The 17,785-nt window shown below is 44.4% G+C and overlaps 1 protein-coding gene across 2 annotated transcripts in view; it reads right to left on the bottom strand.

The window, feature by feature from the left end:
- The window catches only part of mtif2 (mitochondrial translational initiation factor 2), a 63,022-nt gene that overhangs the window by 18,252 nt on the left and 26,985 nt on the right, over window positions 1-17,785 (bottom strand). For both annotated transcript variants that reach the window (XM_068044916.1, XM_068044917.1), the window contains exons 5-7: window positions 17,588-17,748; window positions 5,118-5,294; window positions 67-206 (exon numbers count right to left, since the gene is read on the bottom strand). In XM_068044916.1, coding sequence (XP_067901017.1) covers window positions 67-206; window positions 5,118-5,294; window positions 17,588-17,748 — 478 coding nt within the window. The remainder of the gene's footprint in view (window positions 1-66; window positions 207-5,117; window positions 5,295-17,587; window positions 17,749-17,785) is intronic.

The following is a 17,785-nucleotide window of genomic DNA, read 5'->3' as shown; positions in this document are numbered from 1 at the left end:
TGTGATAGATTGATAAAGTTACAACATTCAACCAAAGAGAATAAAGAATGCCATTAAAAAAATTACCTTCAGAGCTGACACATTTATGGACTGAACATCACCACCATACTCCTCACAAATCACATCACAGGCTAACAATTCCTTCTTTACTTTTTCATGATTTGCTTCTGGCTTGTCACACTTATTTACTGCCAGAATTATTGGAACTGTAATGAGAACAGTTAAAATTAGATGGGAATAATCAGTATGGTGCATTATTTAAAGATATTTGAAAGCCTACTGATAAAACCTTTTCATTATTAGCTATTTTTGAATAATCAATTTCCATAGCTCCTTATTCATCTACACTGACAAAAATGGAACCTTTTTACAGTTACGTTTGGTTAACTGCAGTAGAATGTCACGAGATTGAGAACCAGGTGATTGAAACAGTTGCACTCAAAATTGGTGTGGAGTAAATTAATTAATATATTAGATCTATTTTAGCTTGATCTGAAACAGACTATAAAATGCTCTACGAAAGGATCAAATGATCTTTATGGGGGTTTAATAATATGTTAGTAAACAAATTCGCTAATTTCATTATAACTGGAATCGATCCATTCAATTACGTGGAAAATGATAGGCGGCACAGAAAGTTTCAGCATCATGAATTCTACTGTATTACTTCAACAAGAGAGTTTCTAATCCACTTGTGCATTTTACCGGCTCTCACAAACACACAACGATGCGAAGGCTGCAGGAAACCTTGCATTATAGTTACTGAGCTCAGTAGCACAGGAACATAGGAGCAGGAGTAGGCCATTCAATTAAATCATGGCTGATCATCTACCTCAACGCCACTTTCCCACGCTATCCCCATATAGCAGGGCGATCAACTCTCAATCTTCCCTAATTTTGTGTGACAATGGTCCTGTTATTATACCCTCAGCTCAAGGCCATTCCATACCATTTCCCTTAGTTTACATGAACTTTTACCATTTCAGCATTTCAGAGACTCACTGTCTCTAAGGTAGAGACCCACGGCCCTCACTTATAAACTGCCTGGCTAACTACATCAAGGGGCAAGGGTAACAGCATTCTTTATATGGTTGTATGGAAGATAGATTTATCTAGTAGAAGATCAGAACTACACTATCAACTACCTTTATGACAAAAGAAAAATACTACAGATACTGCAAATCTGAAATATAAACAGAAAATGCTGAAAATACTCAGGAGATCAGGCAGCATCTGTAGAGAAAGAAACAGAGTTATTTCAGGTTGGCGATCTTTTGTCAGAACTGGAAAATGTTACAGATGAAACACATTTTAAGCAAGAACAGAAGCAGGGAAAGGGGGAGGGCAGGAAACAAAAGGGAAGGCCTGTGATAAGGTGAAGGCAGGAGAGATTAAATGACAAAAGGGATGATGGTGCAAGGCAAAAGGGGTCAAGTACAGAAATAAAAGATGGATCTAGAAGAACCGTAACTAGCAACAGCGAAATCATTACCAGCACCTGGCATCCGGAAAAATTGGAAGCAGTGATTATGATCTGAAACTGTTAAACTCGATGTTGAGTCCAGAAGGTTGTAAAGTGCCTAAATGAAAGATGAGCTGTCGTTTTTCAAACTTCACTGGAACAGTTTAGGAGGCTGAGGACAGAGAGAGCAGAGTGGCAGTGGGGCACAGAATTAAAATGGTAAGTGACAAGAAGCTCAAGGTCATGCTTGCACACTGAACTGAGGTTCCCACAAAGCCAGTCTGTGTTTGGTCTTCCCAATATAGTGGAGACCACATGGTGGTAAGCGAATACAGTATATTAAATTGAAAGTAGTACAAGTAAATCATTGTTTCACTGGGAAGGAGTGTTTCAGGTGCTAGATGATGGGAAGGGAGGAGTTGAAAGGGAAGGGAGGAGTTGAAAGGGCAGGTGTGGCATCTTCTGCGCTTGCATGGGAAGGGGAGCTGCGTTGGGTGTGATGGAAGAATGGACCAGGGTATTGTGGAGGGAACAGTTTCTTTGGAATGCTGAAAGGAGAGGGGAAAATGTCTTTGGTGATGGCATCATGCTGGAGATGGCAGGGGCTGATCCACTGAATGTGGAGGCTGGTGGGGTAGAAAGTTAGGACAAGGGAAAACCTATTGTGGTTCTGGGAGGGAAGTGAAGGTGTGAGGGCTGGAGTCAGAGATGAACCATGTGAAGGTGAGAGAAGGGTGGAAACTTGAAGTAGTGTTGATGAAACTTTCCAGTTCGGGCGAGAGCATGAAGCAGCACTGATACAGCCATCGATGTAGTGGAAAATGGAGTCAAGGAGGAGACCAAAGTAAGACAGAAATAAAGGATGTGCCACATATCCCACAAAAAGACAGGCATAGCTAGGGCCCTTACAGGTTCTCATAGCAACACCTTTTACTTGAAGGAAGTGAGAGGGGTCAAAGGAGAAGTATTCAATGCAAGAAGTTCAGCCAGATGGAGGAGGGTGGTGGTTGGGACTGGATGTCCATGGTGAAAAGGAGACAGTTAGGACCAGGAACCTGTTCAAGTGATGGAGGATGTTGGAAGAGTTGCAGATGTATGTGGGAAGAAACTGGACAAGAGGAGAATAAAAATCAAGTTGAGATAGGAAGAACTAAGTTCCATGCAGTGAGAACAGATTGAAATGATGGGTCTACAAGGGCAGTTCAGTTTGTGGATCTTGGGAAGGAGGTAGTGCAGGATTGGGGAACAATGAGGTTGGAGGGCATGGAGGGAAGATTTCCAGAGGAGATGAGCAATGTTCTGGGAAATAATGGCTTAATGTTTGATGGTGGGGTCATACTCCAGATGAGGGAGGAGGAGTTAGAGTTCAGCCTCCGCAAGGTAGACGTCTGTTTGCCAAACAACAGCACCACTATTGTCAGCAGGTTTAATGACAAAGTCACAGTTGGACCTGAGAGAACGGAGAGCTGCAAGTTCAGAGGGAGCCAGGTTAGAGTGAGCAAGAGAAGCAGAGAAATTGAGATGGCCAATGTCACGCCAGCAGTTCGCAATGAAAAGATTTAGAAAAGGTGAGGGGCCAGAGTGAGGTATTCGGGTAGAAAGAAAATTCTGAAGACAGGAAAAAGAGTGGGGAAGACTCCTGGTCAAAAAAGTAAACACAGAGGTAAAGGAAGAAGAGCTCATCACCATGCCATCAGAGAGGGGAAGGTCAGAGGGGATAGTGAAAACACGGCAAAGAGTGGGATTGGAAGAAGGGATGGGGTCACATGAAAGTGATTGGGAAGACTGATATGGAGGTGCATTAGTATCTACAAGTTGTTGAAGCTTGCGCTCCTTGACACCTGTAAAGAAGAAATAAAGTTTATTGTTAAAGCACTGGATGAGGTGACGAAATGAAACTGTAAACCAGAACAACTCTGAAAGGAACTGATTCATTTTATTTATTTATTTTATTTAGAGATACAGCACTGAAACAGGCCCTTCGGCCCACCGAGTCTGTTCCGACCATTAACCACCCATTTATATTAATCCTACACTAATCCCATATTCCTACCACATCCTCACCTGTCCCTATATTCCCCTACCACCTACCTATACTAGGGGCAATTTATAATGGCCAATTTACCTATCAATCTGCAAGTCTTTTGGCATGTGGGAGGAAACCGGAGCATCTGGAGGAAACCCACGCAGACACAGGGAGAACTTGCAAACTCCACACAGGCAGTACCCAGAATTGAACCCGGGTCGTTGGAGCTGTGAGGCTGCGGTGCTAACCACTGCGCCGCCCATGTGCCATTCATACTGCTGCTGAGAGAGATTGGGTGTATGCCTATGACAGTGCATGGCATTGAGTGGGATCTCAGGAAATGGTGAGAGCAGTGGTTCAACAAACACTCCTTGGGGTGTAGGTACACCCTCAGTGCTGTTAGGAAGGGGGTTCCAAGATTTTGACCAGGCGACAGTGAAGGAATGGCGATATAGTTCCAAGTCAGGATGGTGTGTGGCTTGGAGGGGAACTTGAAGGTGGTGGTGTTCCCATGCATCTGCTGTCCTTGTCCTTCTAGGTGGTAGAGGTTGCGGGTTTGGAAGGTGCTGTTGATGGAGACTTGGTGAGTTGCTGCAGTACGTCTTGTAGATGGTACACATTGCTGCCACTGTGCGTCGGTGGTGAAGGAAGTGAATGTTGAAGATGGTGGATGACGTACCAATCAAGCGGACCGCTTTATCTTGGATGGTGTCGAGCTTCTTGAGTGTTGTTGGAGCTGTACCCATCCAGGCAAGTGGAGAGTATTCCATCACACTCCTGACTTGTGCCTTGTAGATGGTGGACAGGCTTTGGGGAGTCAAGAGGTAAGTTACTCGCTGCAGAATTCCCAGCCTCTGATCATTATAACCCACAGGATGTTGATAGTGGGGGGATTCAGCAATAGTAATGCCATTGAACATCAAGGTGAAACGGTTGGATTCTCTCTTGTTTGAGATGATCATTGCCTGACATTTGTGTGGTGTGATTGTTACTTGCTACTTATCAGCCCAAGCCTGGATGTTGTCCAGGTCTTGCTGCATCTGGACACGGGCTGCTTCAGTATCTGAGGAGTCGCGAATGGTCCTGAACATTGTGCAATCATCAGTGAACAAGGGGAAATTATTATTCCTTTGTTAGAAATTATATGTAGGCCTTGGGATTTTCAAAAGAATACACTGAAAATGCTGCCAAGTGCTATCCTTCTCCAGTATTTCAGCAGGTATAGTAATGTAATATTTATAGCACCAGCAATCCAGAGGTTATAACTTCAAATTCCACCATGGTAAATTGAGAAACCGAATGCACTAATTTTGGTAATTTGTAGGCTGGCAACAGGAAACAATTCCCTGAAAAAGAAAAGAAACACTAATGTCTCACAGGGATGGAAACCTGTTACCCTTATCTGTGCTGGCATGTGATTCCAACCCCACACTATGTAGCTGATAGTTAATGCCCTTTGAAGGGGTGAGCAAGCTTCTTAAATTATAAAACCAATAGCTATAAAAGGCACAGCACTTTCTCAAGGCAACTGGAAGAAATGGGTATCAGCCGTTTCCTGAATATAACTGAAACGTGAATTACATTCAACTAATTCTTGGGATCTATATAACTTTAGAGATTTAAACTTACCATTAGAATTTTTTGCATGTTGAATTGATTCTATGGTTTGCTTCATTACTCCATCATCTGCAGCAACCACTAATATCACAATGTCAGTCACATTAACACCACGGGCCCTCATTGCTGAAAAGGCAGCATGGCCTGGTGTATCTAGAAATGTTATCTTTTCACCAGATGGCAAGTGCACTATGCAAACAAGTAAAACATTTTAGTCACCACACAAGGAAAAGAGCAAAAACACCCTACAATTAATTCAGTAAAGACAAACAGCAGCAAAACTGACAGGTCTTTCTGTGAAAAGACGGTTTGTTATGAGAAAGGTGCCAGCAAATTGTTGTAAAGAAGTGGTTACTGCAGATATTAAAAGGTCAAACATTCATACTTTAGTTAAATTGCGAATAAGTCTGGCACCTTTCAATGAGCTTTGTGCAATGCTAAGTGCCTAAATATTTTTGGCATGCTTCATATTCATCTTTGAGTGCACCCAGTCACTTAAAACTTTTGGTTAAAATCCAAAGTACAGACACAAATATTCTGTAAAACACTATGGAATGATATTCCTCTGTAAATAACAAATGGGTGAATGCCCATTTTACCATAATGAATGACCCATTAACAAAATCATCTTTTTGAAGCCTGATTTGTGAATGCAATTTAGCTAGCTGCTCATAAATTAAACACAAAAAAAGGCCAATTTCTTGGTAAGAGGAATTTCACCTCTATCATTCAGTCTCACTGGGATCATCTGGAATGTAACAACAACTTGCATTTATTATTGCCTATAATACAGTAAAACGTCCCCAGGCATTTCAGAGGAGCGTTACCATACAAAATTTGATACCAAGCCACATAAGGGGATATTAGGGTAGCGGATTTGGTTTTAAGGAGCATCTTCAAGGAGGCAAGAGAGGGGCAGAAAGGTTTAGGGAAGGAATTCCATTGTTTAGGGGCTTGGCAGCTGAAGATATGGCAACCAATGGTGGAGAGAGCAAAATCATAAGAACATAAGAAATAGGAGGAGGAGCAGACCATATGGCCTCTCGCGCCTGCTCCACATTCAATACAATCATGGCTGATCCTCAGCTTCAACTCCACTTTCCTGCCCCCTCCCCATATCCTTGATTCCCTGAGACCAAAAATCTGTCTCTCTCAGCCTTAAATATGTCCAACAATGGTGCATTAACAACCCTCTAGGGTAGCGAATTCCAAAGATTCATAACTCTTTGAGTGAAGAAATTTCTCCTCATCTCAGTCCTAAATGATTGACCCCTTATCCTAAGACTGTGCCCCCGTGTTCTAGATTCCCCAGCTAGGGGAAACAATCTCTCAGTGTCTACTCTGTCAAGCCCCTTCAGAATTTTGTATGTTTCTATGAGATCACCTCTCATTCTTCTAAACTCGACAGTATAGACCCAATTTACTCAGTCTCTCATCATAGGACAACCCTCTTAAACCAGGAACCAATCTAGTAAACCTTCGCTGTATCGCCTCCGATGCAAGTATATCCTTCCTTAAATATGGAGACTAAAACTGCGCACAGAGCTCCAGGTGTGGTCTCATCAAAGCCCTGTATAATTGTAACAAGACTTCCTTATTCTTGTACTCCAATCCCCTTGCAATAAAGGCCAACATGTCATTTGCCTTCCTAATTGTACTTGCATGCTAACTTTGTGTTCCTTGTACAAGTATACCCAAGTCCCTCTGAACATCAAAATTTATTAAGTTTCACACCTTTTAAAAAATATTTTGCTTTTCTATTCTTACTACCAAAGTGAACAACCTCACACTTCCTCATATTATACTCCACCTGCCATCTTGTTACCCATTCACTTAACCTCTCTTTGCAGCCTCTTTGTGTCCTCCTCACAACTTACATTCCCACCTAGCTTTGTATCGCCAGCAAATTTAGATACATTACTCACAGGTTCTTCGTCTAAGTTAATAATATAGATTGTAAACAGCTGAGGCCCTAGCACTTATCCTTGTGGCACTCCACTAGTCACAGTTTGTTAACTTGAAAAAGCCTTGTTTATCTACTGCCTGTCCGTTAGCCAATCCTCTCTCCATGCTGATCTATTACCACCAACTACACGAGCCCTTATTTTGTGTATTAACCTTTTGTGTGGCACCTTATCGAATGCCTTTTTTTGAAATCCAAGTAAACTACATCTATTGAACATAGGAACAGGAGTAGGCCATTCAGTCCATCAAGCCTACTCCACCATTCAATAAGATCATGGCTGATCATCTACCTCAATGCCATTTTCTCGCGCTATCCCCTTGATGTCATTAGTCTCCAGATAGCTATCGATTTCAGTCTTGAACATACTCAGTGATTGAGCTTCCACAGCCCTCTGGGGTACAGAATTCCAAAGATTCACCACCCTCTGAGTGAAGAAGTTCCTCCTCATCTCATTCTTAAATGGCCTACCCCTTATTCTGAGATTATGTCCCCTGATACTGGTTCCTCTTTATCTACCCTACTAGTTAGATCCTTAAAAACTCCGTCAAACACGATTTCCCTTCCGTAAAACTGTGTTGACTTTGCCTGATCGTACGATGATTTTCTAAGTTCATTGTTAAGACTTCCTTAATAATAGATCCCAGCAATTTCACAACCACCAATGTCAGGCTAACTGGCCTGTAGTTCCCCGTTTTTTCCCTCCATCCTTTCTTGAATAGCGTTGTAACGTTTGCTAACTTCCAACCTGCTGAGACCATTCTTGAATTTAGGGAATTTTGGAAAATCATAACCAGCGCAACCATTATCTCTGCAGTTACCTCTTTTAGAACCCTAGGATGTAGGCCATCAGATCCTGGGGATTTGTCGGATTTTAGCTGGGGCTGCTCAAGAGGCCAGAATTGGAGGAGTGCAGATATCTTGCAGGAGGTTACAGAGATAGAGAGTAGTGAGGCCATGGAGAGATTTGAAAACAAGGATTAGAATTTTAAAATCGAGGCATTACTTAACTGTGAGCCAATGTAGGTCAGCGAGCACAGGAGTGATGAGTGAATGACACTTGGTCTGAGTTAGGATATGGGCAGCAGAGTTTTGGATGAGCTTAGGTTTATGGACGGTGGAAGATAGGAGGCTGGCCTGGAGTGCAACGGAATAGTCAAGTCTAGAGGTAACAAAGGTATGGAAGAAGATTTCAGCAACAGATGAGCTGAGGCAGGGATGGAGTTGAATGACGTTATGGAGATAGAAATAGGCAGCCTTGGTGATGGCACGGGTACGTGGTTGGAAGCTCCAAGATTTCAAACAGTCTGGTTCTGCCTCAGACAGTTGCCAGGGAGAGGGGTGGAATCAATGGCTAGGAGTTTGTGGTGTGGACCAAAGAGAATGGCTTCAGTCTTCGCAATATATAGTTGGAGGAAATTTGTGTTCATCCACTACTGGATGGTGGACAAGCAGTTTTTACAATTTAGAGACAGTGCAGGGGTCAAGAGAGGTGGTGGTCAGGTAGGACTGGCTGTTGTCAGCATACATGTGGAACCTGTGTGTTTTTGGAAGATGTCGTTGAGGGTCAGCATGGAGATGAGCAATAGCGGGGAGCCAAGGATAGATTCTTGGGGGAATCAGAGTTAACAGTGCAGGAGCAGGAAGAGAAGCCTTTGCATGTGATTATCTGGCTATGACTGGTTAGATAAAAATGGAGCAGGTAAGCATAATCTCACCCAGCTGGGTGGAGGAGGGGCGTTGGAGGAGGATGGTGTGGTCAATCAGGTCAAAGGCTGCAGACAGGTCGAGAAGGACGAGGAAGGATGATTTACCAGAGTCACGTAGGATGTCATTTGTGACTTTGACAAGAGCCATTTCAGTACTGTGGCTGGGTGAGAATAAAAACAAGAAATAGGAGCAGGAGTCGGCCATTCAGCTCCTCATGCTTGCCCCACCATTCAATAAGATCATGGCTGATCCCAGGCCTCAACTCCTCTTTCAGGCCTGCTCCGCATAACCCTCGACTCCCCAAGATTTCAAAAATCTATCTACCTCCTCCTTAAATACATTTAGTGACCTAGCCTCCACAACTCTCTGAAGTAGAGAATTCCAGAGTTTCACCATCCTCCGACAGAAGAAATTCCTTCGCATCTCAGTTTTAAATGTATGACCCCTTATTCTGTAACTATTTCCCCTAGTTCGAGATTCCCCCACCACTGGAAACATATTCACAACATCTACCCTGTCAAGCCCCCTTAAAATCTTATATGTTTCAATAAGATCACCTCTCATTCTTCTAAACTCCAATGAATAAAGGCCTAACCTGTTTAGCCATTCTTGATAATACAACCACTTCATCCCAAGAATCAGTCTAGTGAATCTAGAATCTAGAGAAAGATGCAAGTTCAGGGCTTGGGCAGAGGGAAACCTTAGAGGAGGTTTGGCCTGGTGGGCACTTGTAAGTAAGAGAAGCAGCAGAGGCAGCTAAACAGATAATCTCAATCTTCATGACAAAGATGTTCATGAGCTCCTCGCACTTGTTGTTGGAGACAAGGGTACAGGAGGCAGGGAACAGGGGTTTAAGAATTCAGTTTGCAGTAGAGAAAAGAGTTTGGAGGTTATCTTTGCCTTCCAGGATCAGCTTGGAGTTTTAGCATCCTCTAAAGGGCTCATCGAGGCACTCGGCATTGGTTCACTAGAAGCAGTAACCCCAATGCCCAATCCTCCTCTCTTGCTGAACTTCCTCCATGGCCTCACTACTCTCACCCAGCCACAGTACCTGCCGGGGGCTAATCTTGCCAATCTCCTTCCTGTCCAACTTACCCCTCCCACTTCTAAACTTTTGGACTGCCAGTGGACCAGCTCTCACTGCCCCTCTATGCATCTCACGCCAGAATGTCTGTTCACTTGTGAACATGGCCCTTGCCATCCATGACATTTTTGTGGATAGTATCATGGCCTTAATGAAAGCCTGGCTGAGGGGTGGTGACATCCTTCCTGTAAATGAAGCCTCCCATCTGGCTATACTTTCCACCACGTACCCCATCGAGACTGTTGCAGTGGCATGTGGCTCTCATCAACAAATCACATCTTGGTCTGACCCTCTACTCCACTGGCACTTTCTCCTCATTTGAGCATCTCACGTCTCATTCAAAATCCTTGTTCTCTATCGCCCTCCAAGTATGATAAAAATTTTCTCAGCAAGATATCTTCTCTACTTTCCTCCCTCAGCCTCTGCACTGAACGACTTCTCACCCTCAGTAATTCCAACCCTCATCTCAACTCATCATGCTTTCTATCCTCTGAATTCACTGCTTTCTCATCCTCCCGTTATTTCTCCCTCCATATACATTCTCCAACTCATATTTACACTACCTGTTTGACCTTGCCATCTCAGGTGGTCTCATTACTCCCATCGTATCAATCACAAATAAGGTCGTCACTGATCACTTTTTTGTATCACTTTCCACTCACAGCTCCCCTCCACACTCCGACTCTACTTTCTTCTGTATTCGGCCCTGGAAAAAAACTATTCTCCAATTCACTTACAACTACACTTTCAAAATCTTAACTGTCTAACCTTCGGCCCTCCATTTAACACAAGGTTTCTGCAGCTATTGATTGCTCAACTGCTCCCTCATCTCCTTTGATGCCCTAGGCCCCCCCAAAAAAATTACTCTCTCTCACCTTGGCCATTCCCCTGGTCAGACCCTCATCTCGACTCCCTCAAGTCCAAAGGGCGTAGACTTGAAAGGATATGGCAGACAACTGGTTTAGCCATTCAACACTAGATCTGGCAGAACCACATAAAGCACTATCGGGTCCTGCTCTCGTCTGCTAAAACTGCTCCCAATTCCAGGATCATCCTGAAATGCAACAATAATCTCCAGCTTCTTTTCTCTACTGTAAACCATCTTCTTAAACCCCTCTCCTGTCTCCTCCAACAGTAAGTGTGAGGAGTTAATGGACTTTTTTGCCACTAAGATCGAGACTATCTGATCAGCTGCCTCTGCCATTTTCCTCCATTCCATTACCCCCTTGGGCCAAACTTCCTCTAAAGCTCCCCCTGTCCTAGTACTGAGCTCACATCTTTCTCTAGTTTCTCTCTTATCTCCCCTCATGCCCTCTCTGAGCTCATCTTGTCCACGAGACCCATCTCCTGCCCCCTCAACCCTATTCCCACTAAACTGCTGACTACCTAAATTCCCTTCCTGGTCCCCATGTTAGCCAATATTGTTAATGGTTCTCTATCCTTTAAATCTGCTGTCAACATCCCTCTCCTCAAAAAAGCAAGCCTCGAGTCCACTAACCTTGCAAACTACCACCCCCATCTCCAACCTCCCTTTCCTCTCCAAAGTCCTTGTACATGTTGTCGCCTCCCAATTTTGTGCCCATCTTTCCCAGAACTCCATGTTTGAATCCCTCCAATCAAGTTCCCTCCTCTGCCACAGTACCAAATCAGCTCTTATCAAACTTGCAAAGGATATCCCATGTGACTGTGACAAATGTAAACTAGCCCTCCTCATCCTTTTCAACCTGTCTGCAGCCTTTTATATGCTTCACCACACCATCCACTTCCAACATCTCTCCACTGTCATCTAGCTGGTGGGGTTCCCTCTCGCCTGGTTCCATTCTTATCTATCTAATCGTAGGCAGAGTATCACTTGAAAGGGCTCCACTTCCTGTTCCCACAGTGTTACCTCTGGTAGCCCCCAAGGATCTATCCTTGGCCCCCCTCCTATTTCTCATCTATATTTCGGCGACATCATCCGAAAGCATAGCATTAGTTTCACGTGTACGCTGATTATACACAGCTCTACTTCACCACCACCTCTCTCAACTCCTTCACTGTTGCTAAATTATCAGACTGCTTATTCGACATCCAATATGAACAGAAATTTCCTCCAATTAAATATTAGGAAGACTGAAGCCATTGTCTTCAGTCTCCGCTCCAAACTCCATTCCCTAGCTATCAAATCCATCCCTCTCCCTGGAAAGTGTCTGAGACTGAACCAAACTATCTGCAACCTTGGTGTCATATATGACCCCAAGATGAGCTGCTGACCACGTATCCACGTCATCAATAAGACCACCTATTTCCACATCCATAATATCGCTCGTCTCTGCCCCTGCCTCAGCTCATCTGCTGCTGAAATCCTCATTCATGCCTTTGTTACCTCTAGACTTGACTATTTTAATGCACTCCTGGCTACTCTCCCACATTCTACCCTCTGTAAAACTGAGGTCATCCAAAACTCTGCTGTTGTGTCCTTACTCGCACCAAGTCCTGCTCACCAATCACCCCTGTGCTAACTGAGCTACATTAGCTCCTGGGTAAGCAATGTCTTGCTTTTAAAATTCTCATCCTTGTTTTCAAATAACCGCATGGCCTGGCCCCTCTCTATTTCTGTAATCTCTTTCATCCCCACAACCCTCCGAGATATCTGTGTTCTGCTAAATCTGGCCTCTTGTGCATCCCCAATTTTAATTGCTCCACCATTGGTGGCCATACCCTCAGCTGCCTAGGCCCTAAGCTCTGGAATTCACTCCCTAAATCTCTCCAGCTCTCTACCTCTCTTTCCCTCTTACCTCTTTCATTAAGCTTTTGGCCATCTGCCCTAATAATGCCTTATGTAGCTTAGTGTTGGGTTTGGAATTCTAAGGAAGCTTGATAAGGCAGATGCTGAGAGGACGTTTCCCCTCGTGGGGGAATCTAGAACTAGGGGGCATAGTTTCAGAATAAGAGGTAGCCCATTTAAGATAAAGATGAGGAATTTCTTCTCTCATAGGGCCATGAATCTTTAGAATTCTCTACCCAAAGAACTGTGGAGGCTAGGTAATTGAATATATTCAAGGCTGAGATAGACAGACTTCAGAACTATATGGAAGTCAAGGGTTATGGGGAAGAGGCGGGAAAGTGGAATTGAGGCCAAGATCAGATCAGCCATGATCTTATTGAATGATGCAGCAAACTTGAGGGGCTGTATGGCCGACTCTTATTCTTATTTATTACATTCTTCTACATCAAATTTTGCTTTATAACCTCACAGTGGCAGCTATTGTTGTTATTATTGTTAGCAGGACCCAATAGTGATTTTTGTGATCCAGCAGGTCTGGCAGTGAACGGCTAAACTAATTGTCTGCCATATCCGTTCAAGTCTGCGTCCTTGGACATAAGGGAGCGGAGCTAAGGGCCGAACCGGAGAACAGCCAGGAAGAGAGAGAGTAATGGTTTTAATGGGGGACTAGGGCATCAATGGTGGAGGGGAGGGTGTGGTAGAGCAGATTGGTAACTGCAGAAATGTCATGTTGAATGAAGGCCAGTGAATTCGGAGAGCATTTTTTTCCCAGGGACAGATACTGTAGGAAGTAGGGTTGGAAGGGGGAAGGGAGATGTGGGTGGAGGGTGATACAAGGAAGGGATTAGAGATGACCTTATCTGTGATTGATATGACAGGAATAGCATGGTCTCATGAGATGGCAAGGCCAAAGGGATGGCCATAAATATGGGTTGGGGAGTTTATATGGAGGGAGAGATTATGGGAGGATAAGAGAGCAGTGAACTCAGAAGAGAGAGAGCATGATGAGTTGAGATGGAGGTTGAAATCACTGAGAATGAGAAGTCGTTCAGTGCAGAAGTTGAGAGAGGAAAGCAGTGAATATATCTTGGTAAGAAATTCTCTATGGTACTTGACTGGGTGGTGGAGAAAGAGGATTTTAAATGAGGCAAGGAGATGGAACAAGGTGAAATGCTCAAAGGAGGAGAAAGTGCCAGAAGAATAAGAAAAAAGACCAAGGTGTGATTTGGTGATAACAGCGACATCACGACTGCAATGGTCTGGGCTCAGCAAGTAGTGGGAGGTGTAGGCAGGCGGGGAGGCTTTATTTAGAGGGAAGGTGTCATCACCTCTCAGCTAGGTTTCCGTCAAGGCCACGATATCGATCATGCACAGTATGCTCATGGATGGTAAAAGCCTGGTTCACAAGTGAACAGACATTCTGGAGGGAGATGCAGAGAGGGGCAGTGAGTGCTGATCTGCTGGCAGAGTCCACAGGGTACTGGGAGGGGTGAGTTGGACAGAGAGGAGATTGGCAAGACAGCCACTAGAAGGCACACTGGGCGGGATGTTGTCAATAGAGCAGGATGCGGCAGTTGGGGTTGTTGCTCTAAAGGAGGCAGTGATGTGTTCCTCAATGAGCCCTTTGGAGGATACCAAGAAAGGCACAGTTGAAAGCTGTAGGCTTATCAAAGAGACAGCCAAGGCAGGGATAGCAGCAGGAAAGTCAAGGAGCGCTGTATGTTTGGGGAAGGAATTTGTGAAGGCACAGTCCTGGAAAGGGAAATTAAAGGAGGATAGAAACATGGAAAATTTACAGCACAGAGGAGGCTAATCAGCCCAACATGTCTTTGCCAGTCAAAAAAAGAGTTCTTGAGCTTAATCCCACTCTACAGATCTTGGTCGATATCCCCATATGATAAAGCACTTCAAGTGTATATTGAAGTATTTTTGAAATGCCAAAGGGTTTCTGTGATTTTTTGAAAGTTTAAGATGGAGCCTGAGAAGTCAGGTGACCTCATATCCACTCTGCTTTAGAACAAGACCGAAATCTTGGTTACCAGGACACTGATCAAAGATCCTTTTTCAAAAACAAAGCGGGTTTTATCCTCCTAGACTTTCGGATTGTCAACAAGGGGTCAATGATTCTGAGGATGCAAATGTACCAGGCAGCTGTTAACACTGGGAACAAAAGAAGGCCCAAGTGGCTCTGTGAAACCAGACTTCTGGAGTTTGCATATTATAAAAGGACAATAAGCTATTGACGCTTGATTCCAGAAACATTTAACAGATTTTCTGAAGGCAGACAGGCAGCAAAGACGACCAGCGGTGGCAGTCTCAAAGCAGGCTGTAAGGAAGGAAACCAGTGGTGGCAGCTGCATAGCAGGCCGTAAGAAAGGAAGACAACTAGTGGGTGGCAACCTCAAGGGAGAGGGAGGGAATACCTGCTCTCAGAGAATATTGATACAGCGAAAGACTGCAAAGACTTGAACGTGTTTTGAAAGTTGAGTTTTGCAGAAATATAAAAGCCCAACAGAATCACCAGGAATCGCCTTATTCACAGACGTCCAGGTGGAAGTGCTCAGAGAGGTGAGCAAAGAGGACATTGATTTTGAAAACGAATAACTGTGGTGTGAGGTTTTCAAGTATTTCAATAAGAAAATATGTCATTTGGGGTATCAGCTACTTACAAAATACTATTTAGTTAATGGGGATTTCTTTTAGTTTGATAGTTATAATAAATGTTATAAAATGTAAAATCTTTGTTGAGTAATTCTTTAAATTGGTCTGGGGGTTCCCATCTCATATTTTTAACATTAACAGTCTCACGGAGGTTGTAACACATGCCAGCCCATGGCGTTTTAGCAAAGCAGGCACTTATTTGAAAATAGAGGGCTGGATTTTAAGGAGCCCTTTACGCCGGGATCCGTGGCAGGGGGGGACCTGAAGATGGCTCTGGATGAGGCCCACCACGGATCTCAAAACTGGCAGGGCCCGGCCCGGCCCGATCTTCCCAGCAGCGGCAAGGAACCATGGCGGTCCCCACCACCCACCCACCCCCCACCCCCCCCCGCCACTAGGCAATGGGACCACAATCAGCATATGCAAATTAACAAATTTAATAGATTTACATATACTCACGTCTAATCTTGATGGTCCACCGCTATCTTTGGCCTGGCGACCAGCATTCCCGTGCCTTCGGATCCCCATCCGGGGAAACGAGGTGCCACACTGGTGAGGAGGGGGGAGGAGGTATGCTTATCAGTGTGGGGGGTGGGGACAGGGTCAAATAAACCTCATGGGTGTAGAGGATGGTGGGAGGGTTGCACTTTAAACTTTGCGCAATTTTGGGGGTGGGGGGGTCAAGGTCAGATGGTAAAGACAAGTGTTTTGTGGGGGAAGGGCAAATAGTTAATGTAATTGTTATTGGGGGGGTGGAAGAGGGGCAAAAGAAATGTATTTATTTAATTTTATTCAATATGTTTTTAAAATATTTAAATAAGCTGGTAAGCATGACTGCCCTTTAATAATGGCGTCAGCTCCTGCACACAGGCAGCTGACACCATTGCTGGGGACAGAGAGCCTGCCCCCTCCATGTGATTGGGGGGGGGGGAAGCCCCATCCCGGCTATTTAAATGAGCTGCCGCGTTTGAGATTGCGGTGGCTATTTGATGTGTGACCCACCTATTTTTGGAGCTCACCACCGAGATCAGCGAGCTCATAAAATCCAGCCCAGAATGTGGCCAAACTATTTTTAGTTAAGATGTTCTTTAACTTATGCTAAGACTATGTGAAAAAGTTTCACATAATTAAAGGAGAAAGGTGTTCTGTAAAATTTCTATGTAATTCGAATCATTCTAGTTTAAGCACTAGAATGAGAACAAATGCGTGACATCATGAGTCTTGCTCCAGTGACATCAGGCTGAATCTTCCGCACTTTGAAAATTTTCGGCGCCTGGACCATTTTCACATCCTGACCCTGTTCACAGCAGTAGTGAGACATCAGGCGTGATTTTACGTGAGCCAGCCAGTTAGGGACAGTGGGCAGGTTCTGGAGGCGGTACATGGATACAATACGGCCCATTGCCAGGGCAGCCAGCATCCTTCACAGTGTCACAAGCGAGAGCACTGCTGAGGGGCAAGCAGGAGCGCAGGGACGCAATGGAGGAGCTATTATAATCAGGCGACTGGATGACACTGCATCAGTCCCAGAACTATCGGAGACATCAGCTTCCAGCAGATCTTCACGCTATGGGAAGCACGACATGAGAATGCAGCAGCCTTGCCATTTCCTGCCGATAAACATTAAAAGGCCTCAACAGCTCCAACCTTCAGCTGTGCAGCCTCCTCCTCTGCAGGGGTGCTAACACAGCAGGGGGCCCACGTGACACTGGCAAAATTACCCTGTAGTGGGAAAAATTGCTGAAAATTAATCCCTTAACTAGCTTAGTTGGCTTCCTGCTGTTGAAGCACGGATTGCTGGCATTGGGTCCAGCCCATGCCTGGGGGGAACTTGTCAACAAACTGGCCGACATATTTTTCTCAAATGTACTTGCCCACAACATCCTGCACCCCCATCATCTCCATACCCTTGTCCAAGGGCCTGGAAAAAAATCCCCATCATGAGTAGAAATGATTGGGACGTACTGTCCATAACCAGTGTGTCAGTGAAGGCTGACCTCCAGCTCTCCCTCACAACTAGAGCAGGGATATGAGAGATAGAGATGGTAAACAGAGAAAAGCAGAAAAAAGGAATTTTAAAGTATTAAGTTTAACAGGTGCTATTGCAGCAAAATGCTACTAAAACTAAAGAAACTGACATGCAAATTCTTGAGTGTAAAACTAGTAATATTAGGAGTTGATTATGTCTTCACCAAAAAAAATTCCCTTAAGTACCATACTTAATAACCCAACTGAGTAAAAAAATATTCGTCATCAGGTACAATACAGACAGACTTATAAAGGAATGCAACACGTACCAAGGAATGCTCCAATATGTTGAGTAATACCGCCTGCCTCCATAGCTGTAACCTGGGTTTTCCTAAGACTGTCAAGTAATGTTGTTTTTCCATGGTCAACATGACCCATTATGGTAACCACAGGTGACCTGGGAACTAAAGTAGTTGGATCTGCAGGTGGCCTAAAACAGAAAGTGCGCAGTGATTAACTCTTATATG

This window comes from Heterodontus francisci, chromosome 13, assembly GCF_036365525.1.
Source record: "Heterodontus francisci isolate sHetFra1 chromosome 13, sHetFra1.hap1, whole genome shotgun sequence".
Lineage (NCBI taxonomy): Eukaryota > Metazoa > Chordata > Chondrichthyes > Heterodontiformes > Heterodontidae > Heterodontus > Heterodontus francisci.
This window is presented reverse-complemented; position numbering and strand designations above follow the sequence as displayed.